The 20,291-nt window shown below is 39.3% G+C and overlaps 1 protein-coding gene across 2 annotated transcripts in view; it reads right to left on the minus strand.

Moving 5' to 3' along the window:
• Positions 1-19,247: 19,247 nt before the first annotated feature.
• LOC122794810 (IgGFc-binding protein-like) overlaps positions 19,248-20,291 on the minus strand; it is a 159,056-nt gene continuing 158,012 nt past the window's right edge. For both annotated transcript variants that reach the window (XM_044063421.1, XM_044063420.1), the window contains one exon: positions 19,248-19,837. In XM_044063421.1, the coding sequence (XP_043919356.1) occupies positions 19,775-19,837 (63 nt within the window). In that variant the 3' untranslated portion in view covers positions 19,248-19,774. The remainder of the gene's footprint in view (positions 19,838-20,291) is intronic.

Genomic DNA, 20,291 nt, shown 5'->3' on the forward strand with positions numbered 1-20,291 from the left:
GATCTCAAGCAGTCAAATGGAAAAAGGCCACCTCCTCATTTCTAAATACTCCTACTGGGGTACCCAGGGCTCTATACTGAGTCCCCTTCTCTTCAATATATTTATAAATGATTTCCCAACTCTATCCCATTCTCAGACATCATCCACTGTTCAAATCTCTCAGTGTGCATACTGTTTTATGCTTTACTTCTACAATGATTACAGATATTTGGATTTCATTTACAACTTTTATTTCAGATTTTATAGCACAAACACTGACAGACATTTACTAAACCTAAACAAAGCAATAGTCTTACAATGAAAACAGACTTAGCATTAAAACTTCTCTACCTTTGAAACCCACATTCACTGAAACAGCATCGAAACCCACATTTCACGAACATGCATCTGGCCAGTGGCAGGGTAAGTTTACCTTTGGCCCATTTCCAAATCATAGGCTCCTTGCACACATTTTTAGAAACATGCAAGAGTTCTTTGATTCACCTTCCTGACTATTATACTACATAATAATTGAATTATATCCCTTGTACAACACAGCACCACATGTTAGAGTGTGTTTTATAGTTCTGAGCATCTTTCCTTTAAGCAATGAAACAAATCATATGAACCAATAATGACAGCCTGCCCAATTCAGAACATTTCAACCATAAAGGAACACTCAAACTTCTGTCATAAAATCCACCAATATCAATCAGTATGCAGAATCTCTGCAGAAGTAAAAGTCATCTGAATAATTCCACATTAAAGAGATCTGAAACCAATGAAGAGGTTGTTGCTAGAAAATAACTTTATATTTCAGTGTTTCATTTACAATTTCAGTGCCTGTTGCCCTTGAAGAATAAATTGCATGTGCTACATTAAAATTAATGGTAAGTTGATATATTGCAATAGGGAATGGGTGGCAGGCTGAAAAGCAGGTTCATAGTTATTAGGTGTCTCATCCAAAGGAGGACATACTAAGAACTGCAGTACCATACCCCTTAAAATACAAATGTACATGCTGTGTGAATAGAACCTACAGCCCTTTGCATCAAGATGCACGTATGCTACCTGCTGTGCTAACACTGCCTTAAAATTCTATACCACAATAATGATACCATTTGCTAAACAAAACAGTTGCACATAAATTCCACCGTTATAGCTAACTAGGCATTTCTCTGTCACACACACACCCTCAACTTTAGTGCAAGAAATACATAAAGATTGATTTTTCAAAGTTACAACAACTGTAAACTCTGTGACCATGGTGTACATTTGTTTTGACAGAAAGGTATAAGGAACTCATGGCTATGTATATAGTTGAATCTCTCTGTACTGAAGTACTCCCTACCACGATTCTGCTTTAATAGTGTGTTTGCATTCAGAAACGTGTTACAACAACTGTAAACTCTGTGTGACCATGGTGTGTGTGTTTTGACAGAAAGGGCTATGTATATAGTTGAATCTCTCTGTACTGAAGTACTCCCTACCATGATGCTGCTTAACTAGTGTGTTTGCATTCAGAAACTTAGTTTTATACTGAACTTTTATAACTACATGAATTAGAAAATATCCTTTTCAGAGCCTAAGCTAAAACACCAGAGATGAAAAGGTGATAGTGTCTACATATTCTTAAACAACATTTCATCTCCAGACTTGCTATGTGAGATAATGACGTGAATTCCTCTGCATCCAGCTTAGCATTAACAAAACTCCTTACTGCCATACCTAACTATAGGTCCCCTCTATGTACCCCATCAGTCCTATCTCCTAACTAACATGGTGACGGGTGTCCCTATGCATTAAGCCAACACCATTATTTTAGGAGACTTCAATCACATTTTCTTCCAAAATTGCCATTTCAGGATTATTAGGGGAGAGCAACATTTTGTGCCAAAATTGGGGACAATGGAGAGGTTTGGATATTCCTAATTCTACAAAGCGATTTGCACATACCTCTTAATTCAGGAAATCTGGACAAGGCTAAATATATTGGGGGAACATACAAACACTACTAAAATTGCTCTTGTATAAACTTGACAGTTGATAGAATAACAGGTCTTGCATTAGCATGCATTTTCTGAAGGTTATGACGTCTGAAACTCAAATGTCTGTCATTTAGTGAGTTCATTGTATGAGGAACAAAACAAAAATAAGAAGCAAATATCTATTCATTCTGCAAAGATACGGACAACTGAGAGGTATAGTTCAACCAGGGCTGTCTGAGTTTGCTCCAGTATCACATAGTTCCAACACATCAGCGAACCATACACATAAATACACAAAACATACTCTGAGGCTCTAAATAAAATCTACCTAAGCAACAGAGAACTCCAAAGCAGACATCCAAGCAAACGCTACCTCAACACAAAACATGCACAACACATAGCCCACAAAGTCAGTGTGCCAAGCAGCCACAGCCCTTAAGGCTGAATAACACACCTGATACTCTTGTAATAGGTGACTCTATTGTCAGACACACTGACGCCCTGCTCACCAGGCTGAATAAAGAGAAGGTCACGGTGAGCTGCCTGCGGGTGCTAGGATCCGTCACATAACGCAAGCACTCAGGTCACTCCAAAGCAAATACAAATATGGCTCAGTCATTGTACATGCTGGTGTGAATGACCTGAGACGTACCTCCATGGACTACATGAAAAGAGACATAGAGGAGCTCTATGATCATGTAGCCCAGGGTGGTATTACCCTGACCTTGAGCAGCATCTTACCCTCACCTAGAATGATGCCACAGTACAAAGACAAAATGATCGATTTTAACAATTGGCTAAAATTTTGGTGTCATTCAAAGGAGATCCAGTGTCTGTCAGCCTGGGATGACATGCTCGACAAGCCACGTTGGTTCACTAGGGACAGCTTGCACCTGACACCACTGGGCTTTCAGATATTGGCAAAGGCTCTTGCCACCCCCATAGTGCCTGTTTTAGGCAAGGCTCAAAAGTCAAACCCACCCCCATAGACAGCACAAGGAACAAGAAACTAAGGGTAATGCTGCTAAATGCCAGAAGTCTTAACCTCAAGATGCACTTTTCAAGCTCTCCTCAGTATGGAGAACATAGATATCTGTGCAGTGACAGAAACCTGGTTCAAGGCTCCAGAGAGCACCCCAGCACTACCAGGCTATACCTCATATCATGCTTTTCGGCCCCAAAACCCGGACCGAACCACAAAAGGAGGGGGAGTTTCCATATTTATCAAGGATATCCACATGTATTTGTTTTTTCTGGAGGTCAAGCACTGTAATCAGATACAGTTGAAGCAAGTAACTCTTTAAGGAGTCTTGGTATAACTGGAATGAATATCACAATTTAACTATGGCAAACTAAAACTGTACTTTAATAATCCCATAATTAAGCTATAAAAAAAAACAAATAAAACAAAATGTCTTACAACTGGAACCAATTATTCCCCCTTACATAAAACAACTACATACAAAACTGTAAAGTACAAATCATTTTATTCAAACAGATTCACAGCATTTTCATCTTATAGCAAGACTTCCTTAGACTCTGATGAAAAGTCTTGTTACAAAATGAACGCACTGGGAATTTGTTTCCATAAAGTGGTTTGTTCTTATTTTGGCGTTTTAAATATATTTTCTGTAATAATAAGCCCCCCCCCCCTTCAAAAAAAGAAATCTTAACATGGGAAGGAAAATGCCATTTGTCTGCCATCAGGTCTCTGTCCCTTGGCTATGCACATGCAATATAACAGAAACAAACACACAACATTCTTTTGTAAGTTAGAAAATTGACTGGGGTGCTAAGGAAAGGGCACTGCACTGAATGACAGTTCCGGATCAGTAAATGACTGAAAAGGCAGATTGAAGAAATGTTACCTACCAGTTCTAACAGAATGTGTGCCAAGACTGTATTTTGAAAATGAATTTATTATTGTGTGTAAGCATCAACCAACCCTAACACTCTGTTGAAATGTTGGGACTTTCAAAGGCGGGGGGTCAACTTGCAGCTTGTGAGAAAGTGACTAGCAGCAATGTCTGTTCCACATTATATCCATAACTCTGTTCCCTTGACATCCCAGTACAGCACAGAATACAACTCCAAATGTCACAACACTTCATCTCCCAAACTCTTGGAACTGTTGACTCAATGACAAGCAAACACTTTCTTCCATACTGTAAATGGTAATTGTTGCAGCAACAGAGAAAGGAAATATTTAAGTGGGGAGAGGGATTTTTTTGTCATGCTAGTTATTTTGTACTCTTGTCCATTGTATAACTGATAATAAGCATTGTGATAATCCTGGTTGGATGAAATAAAGACACTGGATATTATTACTATACTAGCTTGACAATATAAAAATGTGACAATAAGAAAAACTGCTAATGTATATTTAAGTGACAGCTCACTCCTTATACCCGCTAACTTGTAGGACTGAGGTTTGGCAATGATCACTACAAGGTTTTGGGTCTGTGACAACTACACCTCTTATAAAAATGTCTTGTGACAAAGACTGCAGTTATCTTGATTACTGAACAAAGTGCACTTAAAATGGTTGTGTGTCAGCCCCGACTCATGTGACATTAGACAGTTCAGCAAAACATGGTACACATTAAAGAAGCCATGGCAGAGCCTCAAGGCCTTGTACTCCTATTCATAGCTGTTACTGATATGGAATTACCCTGAGCAATTTGCTTTGTTCTTCTGGGAAGGTGAGACAAAGAGCTGAAACAAGCACATTAAACATGATACCTTTGCACAGATGCAGTTAAAGCAACCTTTGTGTTACACTGCTGAAATAATCACATGGAGTGCACAAGCTTTAAACAGGGTTTTTTTTAAGGAAGAAGGTACAATGGATGGTGCTCACTACTGTTAAACTATATTCTACTGTTATAGTTACAGCGATTGCTTTCTGCTTAGAAAAATAAAAATAAAGACAGAAGAGGGCAATCATCACCCCATAATGAGTGACAGGAGTCAGTCAGCAAAGCTATGAAAAAATGCTAAGGACTGTATTTAGCTTACAGTGATGAAAATGCCCTTGTGATTCTTCAGCAACAGGGCCAGCTTCTGAACATGGACACACATCCAACTTCACATCTTTCCCTATTTTCATTCATTCATTCACACACACACACACACACACACACACACTTACTTTGAAAGTGTCCCATCTTCCGCTCGTTTCCTCCCGCTTGCGAATCCATCCGTTTCAGTTAGCGGTGGTCCCATTTTCCGCTTGCTTACCCCAAAACCGCCTGTCCATCCGAGTTCCCGCCGAAAAGTTGAAAATATACCGGGATGATGTCAACACACCAGCGACCGTTCTTCGCGATGTCAGCACGGACTTCATTTCTTCTTAAAGAAGAACGTCAAAAAAAACTTTTTTTAAATTAGACCATGTCAGCCGATTCCAGGGGGGGTGCAAGTGCACCCCCTTGCACCTGCCTGCGGGCGCCCTTGCATGCATACCTCTCAACTGTCCAGATTTTCACCTCTTATTTATAAGCGGTATGTACAAAGGTGTAAAACAATACATAGACTACAATGGGTTACAAGATAAGTTTGGATCCCTCAAAAGTGAATTACATCTCCAGCAATTAAAGTCATCACTGCTTAATACAAGTAAATACTAATAGTGCTGAAAAACCTTTGAAACAAACACTAACCTCGCATGTACTCCTATATGTTGCAGCCAGTCACAGTACTTAACAACTATAACAGGGAGGCAAGGCAATACAATACAGCAGCTTATTAATTTTTCTCTTTAAATAACCATGAATGGCAATGCAGGAAAGGGAAAGAAAGCAACTACGCAGCAAGGAATGAGGAAACCACGCTGGTCATCAACTGCAAGGTACGATCGCGGTAATCACATTCTTTTCTTTTTTTTTTTTTTTTTTTTTTTGTAATAGTGGGTGTGTGCATCCTTGTGTATGACACAGGCATGGTCCTCCTTAAAGGAGAACACACCACACTGTTAAGAAGTTATCATATTTTTTTTTTTGGTTTTGGAATGCGGACTGCCCCTCTCGCTCCACTAGCTACGTGGCTGAATTGAAGCAAAAAGTAACACAAACGTAACTGACATTTGCATTAATAGTTATTAAAAAAGTAATATATTGCAATTACTGCATTACTGTATAGACAAGTAACACAGAATATTACTAGTTACTTAAAAATGTAATATAGTACAGTAACACTTTACTTCTGTAATGAGTTACTCCCATTACTGACAATAGGTAATGCTTTTTTTCTAAACTAAATTACTTTTTTTCATCTCAACAAAAGAGTAATACCACTGAAAATATCTAGAAGAATGTATTAGATGTTTATCTTAAACCTAAGACAAATTTATTCCTGTGTTGTTTATAGGATAATAGGTTCATAGGAGTTTACTAGGCTATTGACCTTGAGGTCATTTCAAGCCTAGCCATGTCAATCCAATGTAATACCATACAAATCCTAGTCAATATCCAGGATTGCATTTAGTGATGACTGCCCATGTCCAGGAGGATTGTGGGGGGGGTATCCCTGGTAAGAATTTATGGTGCCCAATCCACTCGTCCAGGTTCCTCATAAACAGTGTCATAGACGTGCTCTGTTTCACATGAATTGGTAGCCTATTCCAAAGACACAGCAGTCACTGGGAAACAAATCTGTCACTCCAACATATCCTATTTAAGTCACAAGCAATATTTAGGTCCCTGTAATGCATAGCTCTAGTCCAATTTGATTAATGGCTGTGCAGCAAGTTCATTAGGTTTGGGTCTGACATTGCTCTGTACACCAGGCATAAGTCTCCCCTAAGAAGTTTATACAGTACAGAATATAGTGACAGGGACTTTAATCAGTCTGTGTAAGGCATATGCTGGAGTGTCTTGATGTTCTGTGCTAGAAACCTCTGAACTCTCTCTAATTGTTGCAGGCGCTTTGTACGGTACATGCTGAATTGGGCATTATACTCAATTATGGGGCAGATTAGTGCAGGGTATACAGGGGATATAACCTCCTTTGCTCTTTAGGTGATGCCTTTACTAATCAAGTGTGCTACATAAAAGGCCTGCCTTACTATACATGGTGGTCAAAGTTAAGGTCACAGTCAACTTTTGATCCCAAATCCCTTACCACTTTGTGGGTACGTAGGGTATTGTTGTTGATTTGATAGTGTAAAGGGACATTGTTTTTGCCAAAGGGAATGATGATGGATTTCTATGCATTCAGTGTGAGACCATGACTAAGACACCAGTCATTGGTCTGTATAAGACCCTTCTGGAGTATACTGACATCATTTGGGGATTCAGTAATTGCACCCAGTTTGAAGTTGTCTGCAAACTTGATCAGCCACAATCCCTTAGTTTTGGCCCAAACTTCTGAAAAGTATATACAAAACAGTAGGGAGCCCAGCACTGACCCCTGTGGTACCCTGCTGGTGACAGGTCTGCTGGTTGATGTGAAATCATCCACTTTGATAGTACATGTCCAGTTTGTGAGTCAGTTGACAACTTATTTTACAACAAAGGGGTTTATTTATTATTATTAATTTTAAATTTGTTGACCGGGATAGTCCAACTGGATACTTGTCCATTTTCAGAGGAGGCCCAGGGAGAAAAGCTCCATACATACATACAGAAAAACTGTTACATTAAACACATTAAAGCACTGTTACAGATACAATACATAAGATAAAAGTAATTAATTCTGTCATATATAAATCTGATTTGTTATAGAGTAACAAATAGGAAGCAATGTAGGGGTGGACAAAAGACCTCTTTAGCACATTTATACTGCCAGAGGAGTTAGGATTAGAGCAAGGACATAGCCATTGCCTTTTAAAGTACTGTTTTAGATTTTTTTAACTGGGTTAGAACAGGTTCTGAAGTAAGCTCAGCAGGAAGTGAGTTCCATATTTTGCCAGCAGAGTTGGCATATAGAGAGTCTCCAGATGAGTTGTTGCTTTTGAGGGTTTGGACTAGTAATTTGTTGGATGAGTGAAGTAACTTGAGGTTGCTGTATGGGGTGATAATTTTTGTAAGTATGGGTGTGTTTTTAGGTTGGTAGGGAATTTTATGTGCTACTATTAGCTAATTGTACTGAAGTTGGATAGGCAATTCTAGCCACCCTAGATTCTTTAGGTTCAGACAGTAGTGTGTTCTTTATGCTGCTCCAGTGGCAAATCTAGCAATATGATTAAAGCAGCTTGAGAGTTTATTAAGGTCAGACTTACTCAAGTTCGTGAAGAGAGGAGATGCATAAAGGAGGGTGGAAAGTAGATGTGTATGGGCAATTACTGTCTTAGCCAGTGGAGTGAGGAAAGGTTTGATCTTGCATAGTAAGTCAAGTTTTTTTTATTAACTTTTTTAATAGTTTGATTAATATGCATATGAAACATGAGGTTATTATCAACTGTTACACCTAAGAGTTTGGTACAGGGATCTAGGACAATGACAGTGCCATTGTTAGATTTTATAGTAAAGGTTGGAGTTGAGGCTTTATGAAGGGGGGAGAAATGCAATAGCTTCATTTTGTTATGATTTAATAGGAGACATCGATTACAGAGCCAATTTTCCACAGTATTGAAAACATTTTGGGATCAAGTCTGCAGACTTAAAGGGGAGGTGGCAGAACAAATCATAGTGGAGCCATCTGCTTATTGAATGCAGGTGGCTGTTGGGATGACTGTGTACAGATCATTAATAAAGATAGAAAATAATAGAGGTCCTAATATAGAGCCCTGAGGGACCCCAAGTGTGATAGGTAGAAGGGAAGATAGTTTGCTTTGCCATAGTACAGCCTGTTGTCTACCACTCGGATAAGATTTGAACCATTGGATAGCCTGGACATCTAGGGGAATACTTTTAAGTGTGTGTACGAGTAGTTGGTGGCTGATCATGTCGAAGGCTTTGGAGAAATCAAGAAAGAGGGCAGAAGAAAGTTGAGTGTTGTTTCAGTTTTGATTAATAACATTGGAGAATGAGAGGAGGGCTGTGGTTGTACTGTGGAATGGACTGAAACTATGCTGTATGTTAGCCAGGAGGTTGTGGTGAATGAGATGGTGCTGGAGTTGTTTATAGATGAACTTCTCCATAGTTTTAGCCAGGGGTGACAAAATAGCTATAGGTCTGTAATTTGACAGTTCAGTGGAACTGCCCCCTTTGTGAAGTGGAATAACATTGGATTCTTCCAGATGGGGGATAGTGGCTTCTGATATAATTCTGTTGATCAGGATAGAGATTGGGTATGCTATGGCATGTGCAGCTTTTTGTAGATACTCAGCTGGGAGGAGATCCGCTGCAATGGTGGTAGGTTTTAGTTTCTTGATTAGGGTACGGATAAGTGATGTGGAAACTGGTTGAAAGTTAAAGGGGAGTTGAGAACTAGGTACACCAGCGTTAGGACTTGGGCAGTTGGGAGATTCTTGGTTAGCTAGTGACTGGATAGTTTCTGTGAAGAAGCTATTAAAGGAATTGACAACATCTTCTAAAGGTTTTTGGATGGTAGCCGAAGGGGTGGGAGTTCTGCATTGCCCTGGGTGAATATGTTTATTTATGCCTGCCCAAAACTGTTGCGGATTTTTTGATGCTTCTGTTGTAAATGGCAGTAAAAGTTTTTTTTTATCTAGGGTGGTAGATTTTTTAGTGTTGTTCCTTAGTTGTCTAAATCTAGGTTGATCTAAGGGGGATTTTGTGGTACGCCAAGTGGTCCAAGCTTTATTTTTAAGTAAGATTATTTGCCTGGTTTCTTTTCAAAGCCATGGAGCAACTTTTGCTTTAGTTCTTATAAAACGTGCATATGCATGGGTATCAAAGATGGCTAGGAATTTTGTGTTGAAATATAATACAGCTTCTTCAAATGGTAGATGTTTTAAGACTGCCCAATTACATGTTTTGAGTTCATTTTGGAAATTAACGGGGTTAAAGTTTTGGTTGTTTCTAATTGTTTTGTAAGTAAGATGGTGGGGGATGTCAGTCTTATGCCTGATTATATAGGAAAGAAAATGGGCACTTATGTCTTCAGGTTGGGTACTGGCCCTATACATGTGGGCATGGCTATTAATGAGTATCCAATCTAGGATACTATCTTTGTTGTTAGGTTTACTGATCCTAGTAGGGGAGGATATGATCTCAGTAAATCCATATAGATTTACATGGCTGGTCGGAGATTCTGAGGAACAAATATTCCAGTCAAGGTTGAAGTCTCCTAGAACAATAGTTTCTTGGGGTAGTTACTAGACAGCCAAGAGAGGATATCTTATAGGGTGTTTGCATTATTAGCTGGGGGAATGAAGACACAGGGCATGTTAATACTTTTGTTTTTATTAATGTGAAGCTTGGTAATGAGAATTTCGGCATTATCAACATGGGGTGGTAGTGTGGAATCAGAGGTCAAATATAGAGTAGTTTTGTATAGTACAGCTACCTCTCCTCCCTTCTTAGTGGTACAGTCTAACTTTAGTATGTTATAACCTGAGGGTAAAAACCTCATTATCTGCCGTTGATGGTTTTAGCCAGGTTTCAGTAAGACAAAGTTTACATTCTGTTTTCTAAGTTGATCAGTAAAGCCTGAGTGTGGGATTGAGTCAAAGGCCTTTGCCAAGTTGAGGCATGGTGTGTGCACAGATATGCACTTGTCAATGGCCCTTGTCACATTTTCAAAGAAATCTACCATATTTAACATATACAGTCTTCTCTTGATGAAGCCAACTTGGGTTGCATCCAGGGTTTGAAGGTCACCTACATCTTTATTTATGAGGTCCAGAATAATACGTTCCATGGCCTTACAGATGAGGCTGGTCAGGCTTATGGGTCTGTAATTTCCTGGGTCTGTTGCTAGGCCACATTTGTGGAGTGGAATAACTGTTGCTCTCCATTCCACAGAAACAAAACCTGCTGTTAGGCTATTATTAAAAAGGGTACTTAATGGTGATGATAGTTCATGTTTTAGCCGTTAAGAAGACAACCTGGGATGCCATCTGGTGCCAGAGAGGCTGTGCATTTTGCCTTGGACAAGGCTTTAATGATTTGCGCTTCAGATATGTAGGGTGGGGGGGGGGGTTGTTCAGGGCAAGGGTTATAATAAGTTTGAAGGGGACAAGGGAGTGAAATGTTTCCCAAATCTATCCACTAGCAGATTTGTTATCTTTGTGGGATCACTGCGTGTGATACTGTACTAGTTCCGCACATGCTTGGGTGCCACCTTTTAGGCTACTTAAGTAGCTGTTAAAGGCCTTGTGGTTATCTTTGGCAGTGCTTGTTAAGTTTTTCTCAAAGAAGCCTTTGGAGGATTTGCAATGTTGTCTTAATTGCCTGTTGAGGCTGCGGAGGGTGCTTTTCTATTGGTGGGACTTTGACTTTGTTTTCTTGGACAAGAACATTTTGCATTTATTGTAAGTTTATTGATGCTGTATGACCACCATTTAAGCCTTTATCTAGGAGGGTATAGTTTGCCTAGGTGCATTTTTTTTAGTTTGATTTCACCCTTTGTGAGTTCTGGCATTAGTGCCAGCTCAAAGGTGACTGATTTGTGGTCAGATTTAACTAATGAGGGTCCAACAGTTGCGGCCATGTTAGTGAGGATCAGATCAAGTATGCTTGTTCCTCTTGTTGGGGTATGAACAATTTGTTCCAGGGCATTTGAGTTAACAAAGTCAAGGAACTTTTGTGCTAGTGAGTTAGGGCCTGTTGGCATCCCAGTTAATAGTGGGATAATTGAAATTCCCCATAACCAGAGTGTTTGGGAATATTTGGATTGACCCCAGTTTTGTCAAGTAGGTTTCATGCGTGTCAAGACCCATGGAGGATGATCTATAACTGGCTATGACTTGAATAGGAGTCTTACCCAGAGAAACCTGAACTTGGAGTAACTCCAATGAGCTGTCCAGTCTAACTAGATGAGAGGTGAATTTATCTCATAGATAGAAACACCACCTCCTGTGGTTCTCACACATTTGTTTTTCAGTCCGAAGATGTGGAAGGCATTGTAGCCTTGCGAGGCCAGGGTAATCTCTGAGGCCTTGAACCAAGTTTCTGTGACTGCACAGACATATACATCTTCCAGTGATAGAAGTGCTTCCAGGGTATTCAGTTTTTGGTTTAAGCTCCTAGTGCTTAGCAGCACTACCCTAATTTTGTTATGATTGGAAAATTTCATGTTGGTAAGTTTGGTTTTGAGACCTTGTCTAAAAAAAGCCCCTATGAGAGAGGCAAGAGCCTTTCCCAGCAGCTGAAAGCCTAGTAGTGTCAGGTGCAAACCGTCTCTGACAAAGCAGCAAGGTTTGTCGACCATGGCTTCCCAAGCTGACAGAAACTGGATCTCCTTTGAATAACATAAAAAATTAATACAATTATTGAAATCAGTCATTTTTTGGTTATATTGTGTGGCATCATTATTGGTGAGGGTAGTATGCTGCTCAAGGCTAGGGTCATACCTGCCTGGGACACATACTCAGACAGCTCAATCATGTATCTCTTCATATAGTCCAGTGAGGTATTCTCAGGTCATTCTCTCTAACATGAACTGGGATAGAGTCATTACAGTACTTGTTGCTGAGAGACCTGAGTGCATGCATGATCTGATAAATCCTGGCACTGGACAAACAGCTGACCGTGACCTTCTCCTTATCCAATCTGGTGAGTGGGACATCTGTGTGTCTCACTATGCAATCTCTAATGACAAGAACATTTGTTTTTTGAGTTTTACACCTTATGGGCTTGATAGGTGAGACACGTTGTTACTATGCGTCATGGGTGCTGTGGGAACTGTGTTAGTTATAGCAGTCTTGTGTTTTGGAGGTCTCTGATGTTTTTGTAAGTTTTTTGAGAGAACCTCCTACGTATGTTGATTTATATGTTGGAAGCATACTGTGTGTATTTGTACTATGTGTATGTGTAGTGATACTATGTACATGAGTAGTGGTACTATGTGCATGTGTAGTGATACTATGTGCATGAGTAGTGGTACTATGTGCATGTATAGTGGTACTATGTGTATGAGTAGTGGTACTATGTGCATGAGTAGTGGTACTATATGCATGAGTAATGGTACTATGTGCATGTGTAGTGGTACTATGTGCATGAGTAGTAGTACTATGTGCATGTATAGTGGTACTATGTGTATGAGTAGTGGTACTATGTGCATGAGTAGTGGTACTATATGCATGAGTAATGGTACTATGTGCATGTGTAGTGGTACTATGTGCATGAGTAGTGGTTGGTGAGTTGACAACCTCTTCAGTGTTACTATTTTGAGTTTGAGAGAGCAGAGATTCCAGATTCTTTGTGTAGATACATCTTTTGCACTCTGTAATAGAGTGAGTTATTAGTAGAGGGTTGTCAGTGTACATGAGGCAATTACTATAGTGCCTCAGGAGACCCAAGTCAACAAGATTGGCATGCAAAACAAGGTTAGTCCAACTGTCCATAATGCTGGGTTGAAGAACTGTTATCACAAAGGGAAGGGGGGAGCTTTTCAGGACCAGTCAAGGAGGTGCTCAGTGGATGGTTGTTATTGTCTGCTTTATTTACTAATTAACTGTCTGTAATTTATGAGATGCAAGAAAACTTATATATCCTATTCACATTGACTAGACAGGTTTTCTACTATAACAAACAATTGCTGATGGCCTTAAATGAATCATACTACTTAGAAAGTATCAGACATAACACCTGGCTTTAGCTTTTATCAGTGCCTCTTATTAAAATATACTGAAAGCCAGGGCATAAAAATATTTTATTACAAAGGTTCCTAGAATTTATAAACTCAAATGCTATGGAACAATGTGTTACCACTCCCACAAGAGGGGAAAACATACTGGACCTGATCATCACCAACATGGGGACTCTATGCTCCAGACCAGAAGTGTATCCCTCATTGGTAAGATCAGACCATAAACTAATCTCACTGGATATTCACATCCCGACTCCACCCCCTGCCCTGAAAACCACAGTGAAAAACTTCTCTAATGCAAATTTCACATTCCTCAAAACCGAGGTGGAATCCTTCAAAGCCCCAGGGCCTGTGGAAAATACGGCCCAGACTGCATAATCCTTTACAAACGCATTCTATGAACACCTTCAGGAATGCATGGATCATGCAATCCCAAATAAAACTAAGTACCAATCCTCCAAAGGCAGACGTCCTGTCTGGTGGACCCCAGCCATAAACAAACTATACAATAGAAGGAGGAAGCTACTACATGATAGAGCAAAATCGCAAAAAGGGAAGGCATCCCTGATCAGTATTAGCAAAAAACTACGGGCACTCATAAAATCATCTAAGGCCAGCTTCAAGAGAAAAATTGCACAGGACACTAAGGATAATCACAAGGCTTTCTTTAGTTATGTTAGGAACCTGGGTGGGAATTCCCAGATATGCTCAGAATTAGTCCAAAATGACAAAAAATACACCGAACCCACAGACATTGCCAACATCCTAGCTGACAGGTTCAGCGCAAACCCCCCCCCCACCAAAAGGGCAAATATCTATCCCAGCAGAGTGCTGCCCCCCTGACATCTCAGATGCTCAGGTAAGAGCTGCCCTCTCCAAAGCAAAAAACACAGCATCAATGGGACCAGACGGTGTCCTGGGCTGCGTCCTACATGAACTCTAAGAAGAGCTAAACCCAAACATAAAACTACTGTTCAATCTCAGCCTTACTACAGGATATGTACCCAAAGAGTGGCGTACAGCAACAGTGGTCCCTCTCCACAAAGGTGGTGCCTCAACGGATCCTGGAAACTATCGCCCCATAAGCCTGACTAGCTTGGTCTGCAAAGCTATGGAAAGGATAATCATGGACCTCATAAATAAAGATATTGGGGACTTACAGACACTGGATCCTACCCAGTTTGGCTTTGTTAAGGGCAGATCCTGCCTCTTAAACCTGGTTGATTTCTTTGAAACAGTCACTAAGGCCATTGACAAGGGGAAGGTGGTCCATACAGCCTACCTGGACCTTGCAAAAGCCTTCGATACAATACCCCACTCGGGCATTATAGATAAGCTCACCAGCTTAAATATAAACCCCTATGTCACTAGATAGATTGCAAACTGGCTCAAGGACAGAACCCACATGGTTAGAATTGCTGGAGTCATGTCAGACTCCAAACCAGTTACAAGTGGCATCCCACAAGGCTCAGTCCTGGGACCTCTCTTGTTCGGTATATATTTCTCGGAGGTACAGGCCAACACGGAAGGACTGTGGCTGACCAAGTTTGCAGATGACTGCAAACTGGGTGCCATAATCGACACTCCAGCTGACACAAGCATCCTCCAAAAGGGCCTCATAGAAACAGACAATTGGTGCCAGAGCCATGGCCTCAAGCTAAATGCCAAAAAGTGTATAGTCATCCCCTTTGGCAAAAACAAAGTACCCACAAATTACCATATAGGTGGTAATCCATTAAGTACAGAAGAAGTAATTAGGGACCTGGGGACCCAAGTTGATAGCAATCTCTCATTTGGCAACCATGTGGCGAAAGTGGTTAGAAAAACATTTTATATAGCCCACCTAATCATGAAGGGATTCACATCTAGATCAGGGGAGGTCATCATGCCTCTTTACTCATCCCTCATTAGGCCCATAATTGAGTACAATGCCCCTTTTGGGATATACCTTACCAGACACGTGCAGCAACTGGAAAGACCCCAAAAGTACCTCACCAAGAGGATCAAAGGGCTCAAACAGATGCCATATGCTGCCTGGTTAAAGAAACTTCAGCTCTACTCAGTGGCATACCGCCTGCTCAGAGGCGATCTATGCCTGATGTATAAAGCCATGTCCAACCCAGAATTAATGGACATGCTGCACCTCAGAAAATCCAAATCCCATCGAGCTACGCACTCATGAGACTTGAACCACAGCACTGAAATAAGTAGGACATGCTGGAGGGACAGATTCATAACCCAGAGGCTCCCTTCACTCTGGAATAAAATCTCAGTCTTAGGCAGAGTCCCTCATTGACTCTCTTCAAGAGGAATCTTGATGAGTGAATGGGAGATCGTAGGTTTACCCCGGGTATCACTTCTGTGTCACTGTTAGACAGAGGCACAGTATACTAACCTCGAAAAAGGGCATAGCAAAATTATTTTAAAATGGGTGGCGAAAGCCAAACACACTCTGGCTAGGCTTATAAATGCCCTAGGGCAGATAGCCTAGTATGAACCTATGAACCTATGAACCTATAAAGGTCCTTAAGTCAAATGTTGCTGTGAGACATTTGAGTTTTTCATAGTAAGTAATTTAAGGACTGCTTACACTGCTAAGGAAAACGTGTTTCACCTAATTTAAACTATGAGCTTGCAAGCCATCATCTTAGTTGTTTACAAAACATTGATGTGTATTCAGCATTTCAGCCATATATACATATATACAATGTCTGTTTATATATACAAAGTGCACATACTTACTTTGGAGGACATAAGAAGGGCAGTAGAAGAAGTTAATGGTACAAGAAAGTTTGAGGAATAAACAATCTTAGTACATATCAGAAATGAAGGATTAGAAAGTTAAGTGTAGCAACTATGAGTAAGTATTGCATGATAGCTTATCTTATGGAATAGTTGTTGTTTCAGGGTATTATTAGCAGTTATTGCAAGGATATAGATCACTTGCAGTGCTGTTATTTGTAAAGTTCTGACATTGTGGCTTCCTTATATAACATTTTTTGTAGGGAGAACTTGATCTCAGTTATATTGGCAAGGATTCCCAAATGCATGAGGTCATTGCAGAGAAACCATTGACTGCAATGCAAACTCTGGTGGGGGTGGGATATTTAGAGAGGGACTGCTGGAAGATGGTTATCTTAGATTGTAGACAGTAGTCAACTAATGATCACAGCAATTTTTCTGACCTTTACTGACTGTTGTTAATTAATATTTCTCATCCTCAGGAAATACATGAAACCTATCTAAATCAGAATGTCATACTGTAACCTGAAGACTTCATCTGATTTTTAAATAATTTTTCCATTGTGTGATGTCCAGCAGTTCTATGCCATTTTGACCTACTGTTAACTAATGGCTAAGGTTACTTGACAGAGCTGTTCAATAGTACCTTATATAACATATAACTGTAACAGTAACTCAGAAAAGAATACCCCTGTATATCCCATTGTACATGTGACATCCGGCTATATCCCACCGGACTGCCAACAATTAATGTGACGTCCTTTACTATCCTGGGTCAGTAACTAAGGAGCTTCAGTCCTCACTACTGACTCCAATGTGAGACTGCCACTTAAATAGGAGTAATATTTCACAATTTTTTCCTAAGAGCACAACAGGAACACACTGTATAATCTGGCACTGCACTGTAAACTTTTGTCCACCCCTAATGTAACTCCTTATTACACACTTCAGAGCAACCCATTTTAAGACCTCTGTTACACTCTCAGTCAAAGTAAATTTAAGTCTCACACATCCAAACACTTCTGGGAAAGCCTGACACATTCCCCAAAATAATAATCAGAGTATCTTCATGCACTTCTAAAAGAGTGTCCAGTTATAAAAATGAAATATCAAAATAAATGATAGCTTTGTCCAGAGCAACCAGGCCTTTGAAGGGACCTGGGGAGTATCAAACAGGTATAAACACTCTCTAATCTCTAAAGAAAAACACTGATTTCCAGCCACAATGCAAAGTAATGAAAAACATTCAATACTAATGTCTTTCAGCTTTTGCCGGTTAGGGGTTGCCACAGCCGAACTCCCGTCCGCTAATGATTGGCAGTGGACTTTTTATGGTGCTGAGTTGCCAGCCTGATGCCCATCCTTCAAAGAAGGCACACCCATTCACACATGCACCTACCTGCATATCTTTAAACATCACTTGACTGCGGGGACAACATGCAGACTCCACGCAGAAGCTCCAGCCGAGAATCGAATGGGAGAACCGCTTGCTGTGAGGCGACAACGCTAACCGCTGCACCACCACAGCTTGAAATGAAAAACATTTAATAATAAGCAAAAATATTACAAGAATGAAAATCAATAACTTTTAATAAACACCAGAATTCAATCACCAGAAATGTCAAATTAAACTGTGGGATAGAAGTCCATCATTTTAGAAAAACTCTATCTGAATAACTAAACTTTCTTAATCTAACTAGAGAATACTGTCCTTGATCTAATTTAACACATAACAGCAAGGCAAAGACAGGCTTACAGTTTTTGGTGCGTTCACTTTTCTTGGGGTATCAATTCATAACACTGTAACTGACTGCAACTTTTCACAAACTGCTGCTCTTCACTTGGCTAACTGCACAGCTTAACAGTCTCAGATGTCTTATTTTTAAAAATAACAGCTGCCTGAAAAAGTTATTTTCCCTGTCAATGAGCTGTTCAAATGATCACCTAGCAAACAGGAACATTCTAATGACATCACTTTACTGTTCAGCTGATTGTCCACAGTACTTTAGAATATCCCTCTCAAACATGCACAGCCAGAAATGCCTCAGAACACTGACAGATTCTTTAAACATTCTGTCCAAACAGGAAAATACTCAACATTTTAAAATGTATTTACATTTTCATAATTAAGCATGCTGGCATACAATACAATTTAATTTTAGGATATGCAAAAATCTCCTGCCAGACATGCTAACACAGATGACAGTGTTTTTATTTTCTTCACAGAATGTTTGAAATAAAATTCTATATACTTCTCTTTTTGAACTTAAAACTTTATCAAAATGTCTAATGCACGGTATAAGATAATACATTTGTTCCTTATTTACCGGATCTTTCTCTATTAAATGATCTGTGTAGTCATACACAATGCATTTAACCAGTGCTTGAAGATCCCTATCTGAGTTTTCTTGTGCAATGTCTTCAAAATGTTAATTTGATCCATTCTGGTAAGGCTTTGTATCAGATGTTAGTACTCTTTTGCAAAGTTTTGTGGTGGCAGTAGGCAACTGTAGCTCATTTGGTGACTGACTATAATGTAAAATTTTGAGTTGTAGCAGACAAACATGATATGGATATGAGCCTGATTCATGCATATAATACATTTAATTGTCATCAGGGTGTCTGCTATTTAAGGTTATAATATTCACATTTGCATAGCAATATGCTTAAAAAAGAGACACAAATGTCTATGGACTGCATCTGATGAATATTTTTATCACATTGCTTCTCCAGGTATATATATATATATATATATACATATATATATATATATATATATATATATATATATATATATATATATATATATATATATATATATATATCTACATACACACACACACACACACACACACACACACACACACACACACACACACACACATATAGAGAGAGAGAGGGGGGTAGATTGTGTGTGTGTGTGTGTGTTATTGTGTTTACATACATACATAAATCGTACTGCTTTTTAGAGAAACATAAATAATACACTCACCCATTACCACCTCTATTTTTCTCCAAAGTCCAATAAAATATAAAAATGGCAAATTATTAGAACATGTTTTTAACCATTTTCAGTCTCATGAGCATTTATTTATTTATGCTAAATTATCTTCTCATTACTAATAAACAATTATTCAGTTATTTTAAATAATTCTAAATGTTCTCATTATTAATGAACATGTACATACAAAATATTGTAAAAAGCCCAGTCAAGGCTTCATTTTGAAGTTATTAAATATGACATCAGCTTAATTGTATGAGCATATAAGTAGGTTATACCAAAACACACCAGAAATTATTTCTAAAAATACTTCTATATTTTTTCATTAACATTGCTATAACTTTGATGAAATTGGTATGATCACAGTAACTTTGGCTTCAAGAGTCGACAGTTCTGTCCAATAATATTAATTTGCTGGCTTCACTCTTACTTTTATATATGGAGACAGGGCATTTAACAAGAAGTATGTCTGAAAAGAAACAAGATGGAAGGATGCATTTAGCAGTCTTATGATATGGAATCCATAAATAATAACATTGATTAATGAATAATCAGGCTATCAGCAGAGGATAATTTTGTTTTAAAGTATGCATGAACATCACAACTGAGATTAATGTGGAATGAATGAAGACAGGTACTATTAACATGCATTTCATAATCCAAATCTCAAAGTAAACACACAACAAAAACAAAAAATTATGTGCTTTTCACTAGTTCTATCTCTATCTCTCTCTCTGTCTCTTACTAGTCACATCTGACTCCTAGAGTGACCTCTCAGACTGCTGTCATTACCTGCAGAATTTTGAAGACAAATAAGAAAATGGGTGTATGTTGCCAGATCTTTCTTCTGTATGAATCAATCACATCAGTGGGCAATGCTGCTAGACGTAAAAGATTAGAAGAGGTTTATAGCTACCAGCCGC

This window comes from Protopterus annectens, chromosome 2.part1 (genome assembly GCF_019279795.1).
Source record: "Protopterus annectens isolate FY-2018-M chromosome 2.part1, PAN1.0, whole genome shotgun sequence".
Classification (NCBI taxonomy): domain Eukaryota; kingdom Metazoa; phylum Chordata; order Ceratodontiformes; family Protopteridae; genus Protopterus; species Protopterus annectens.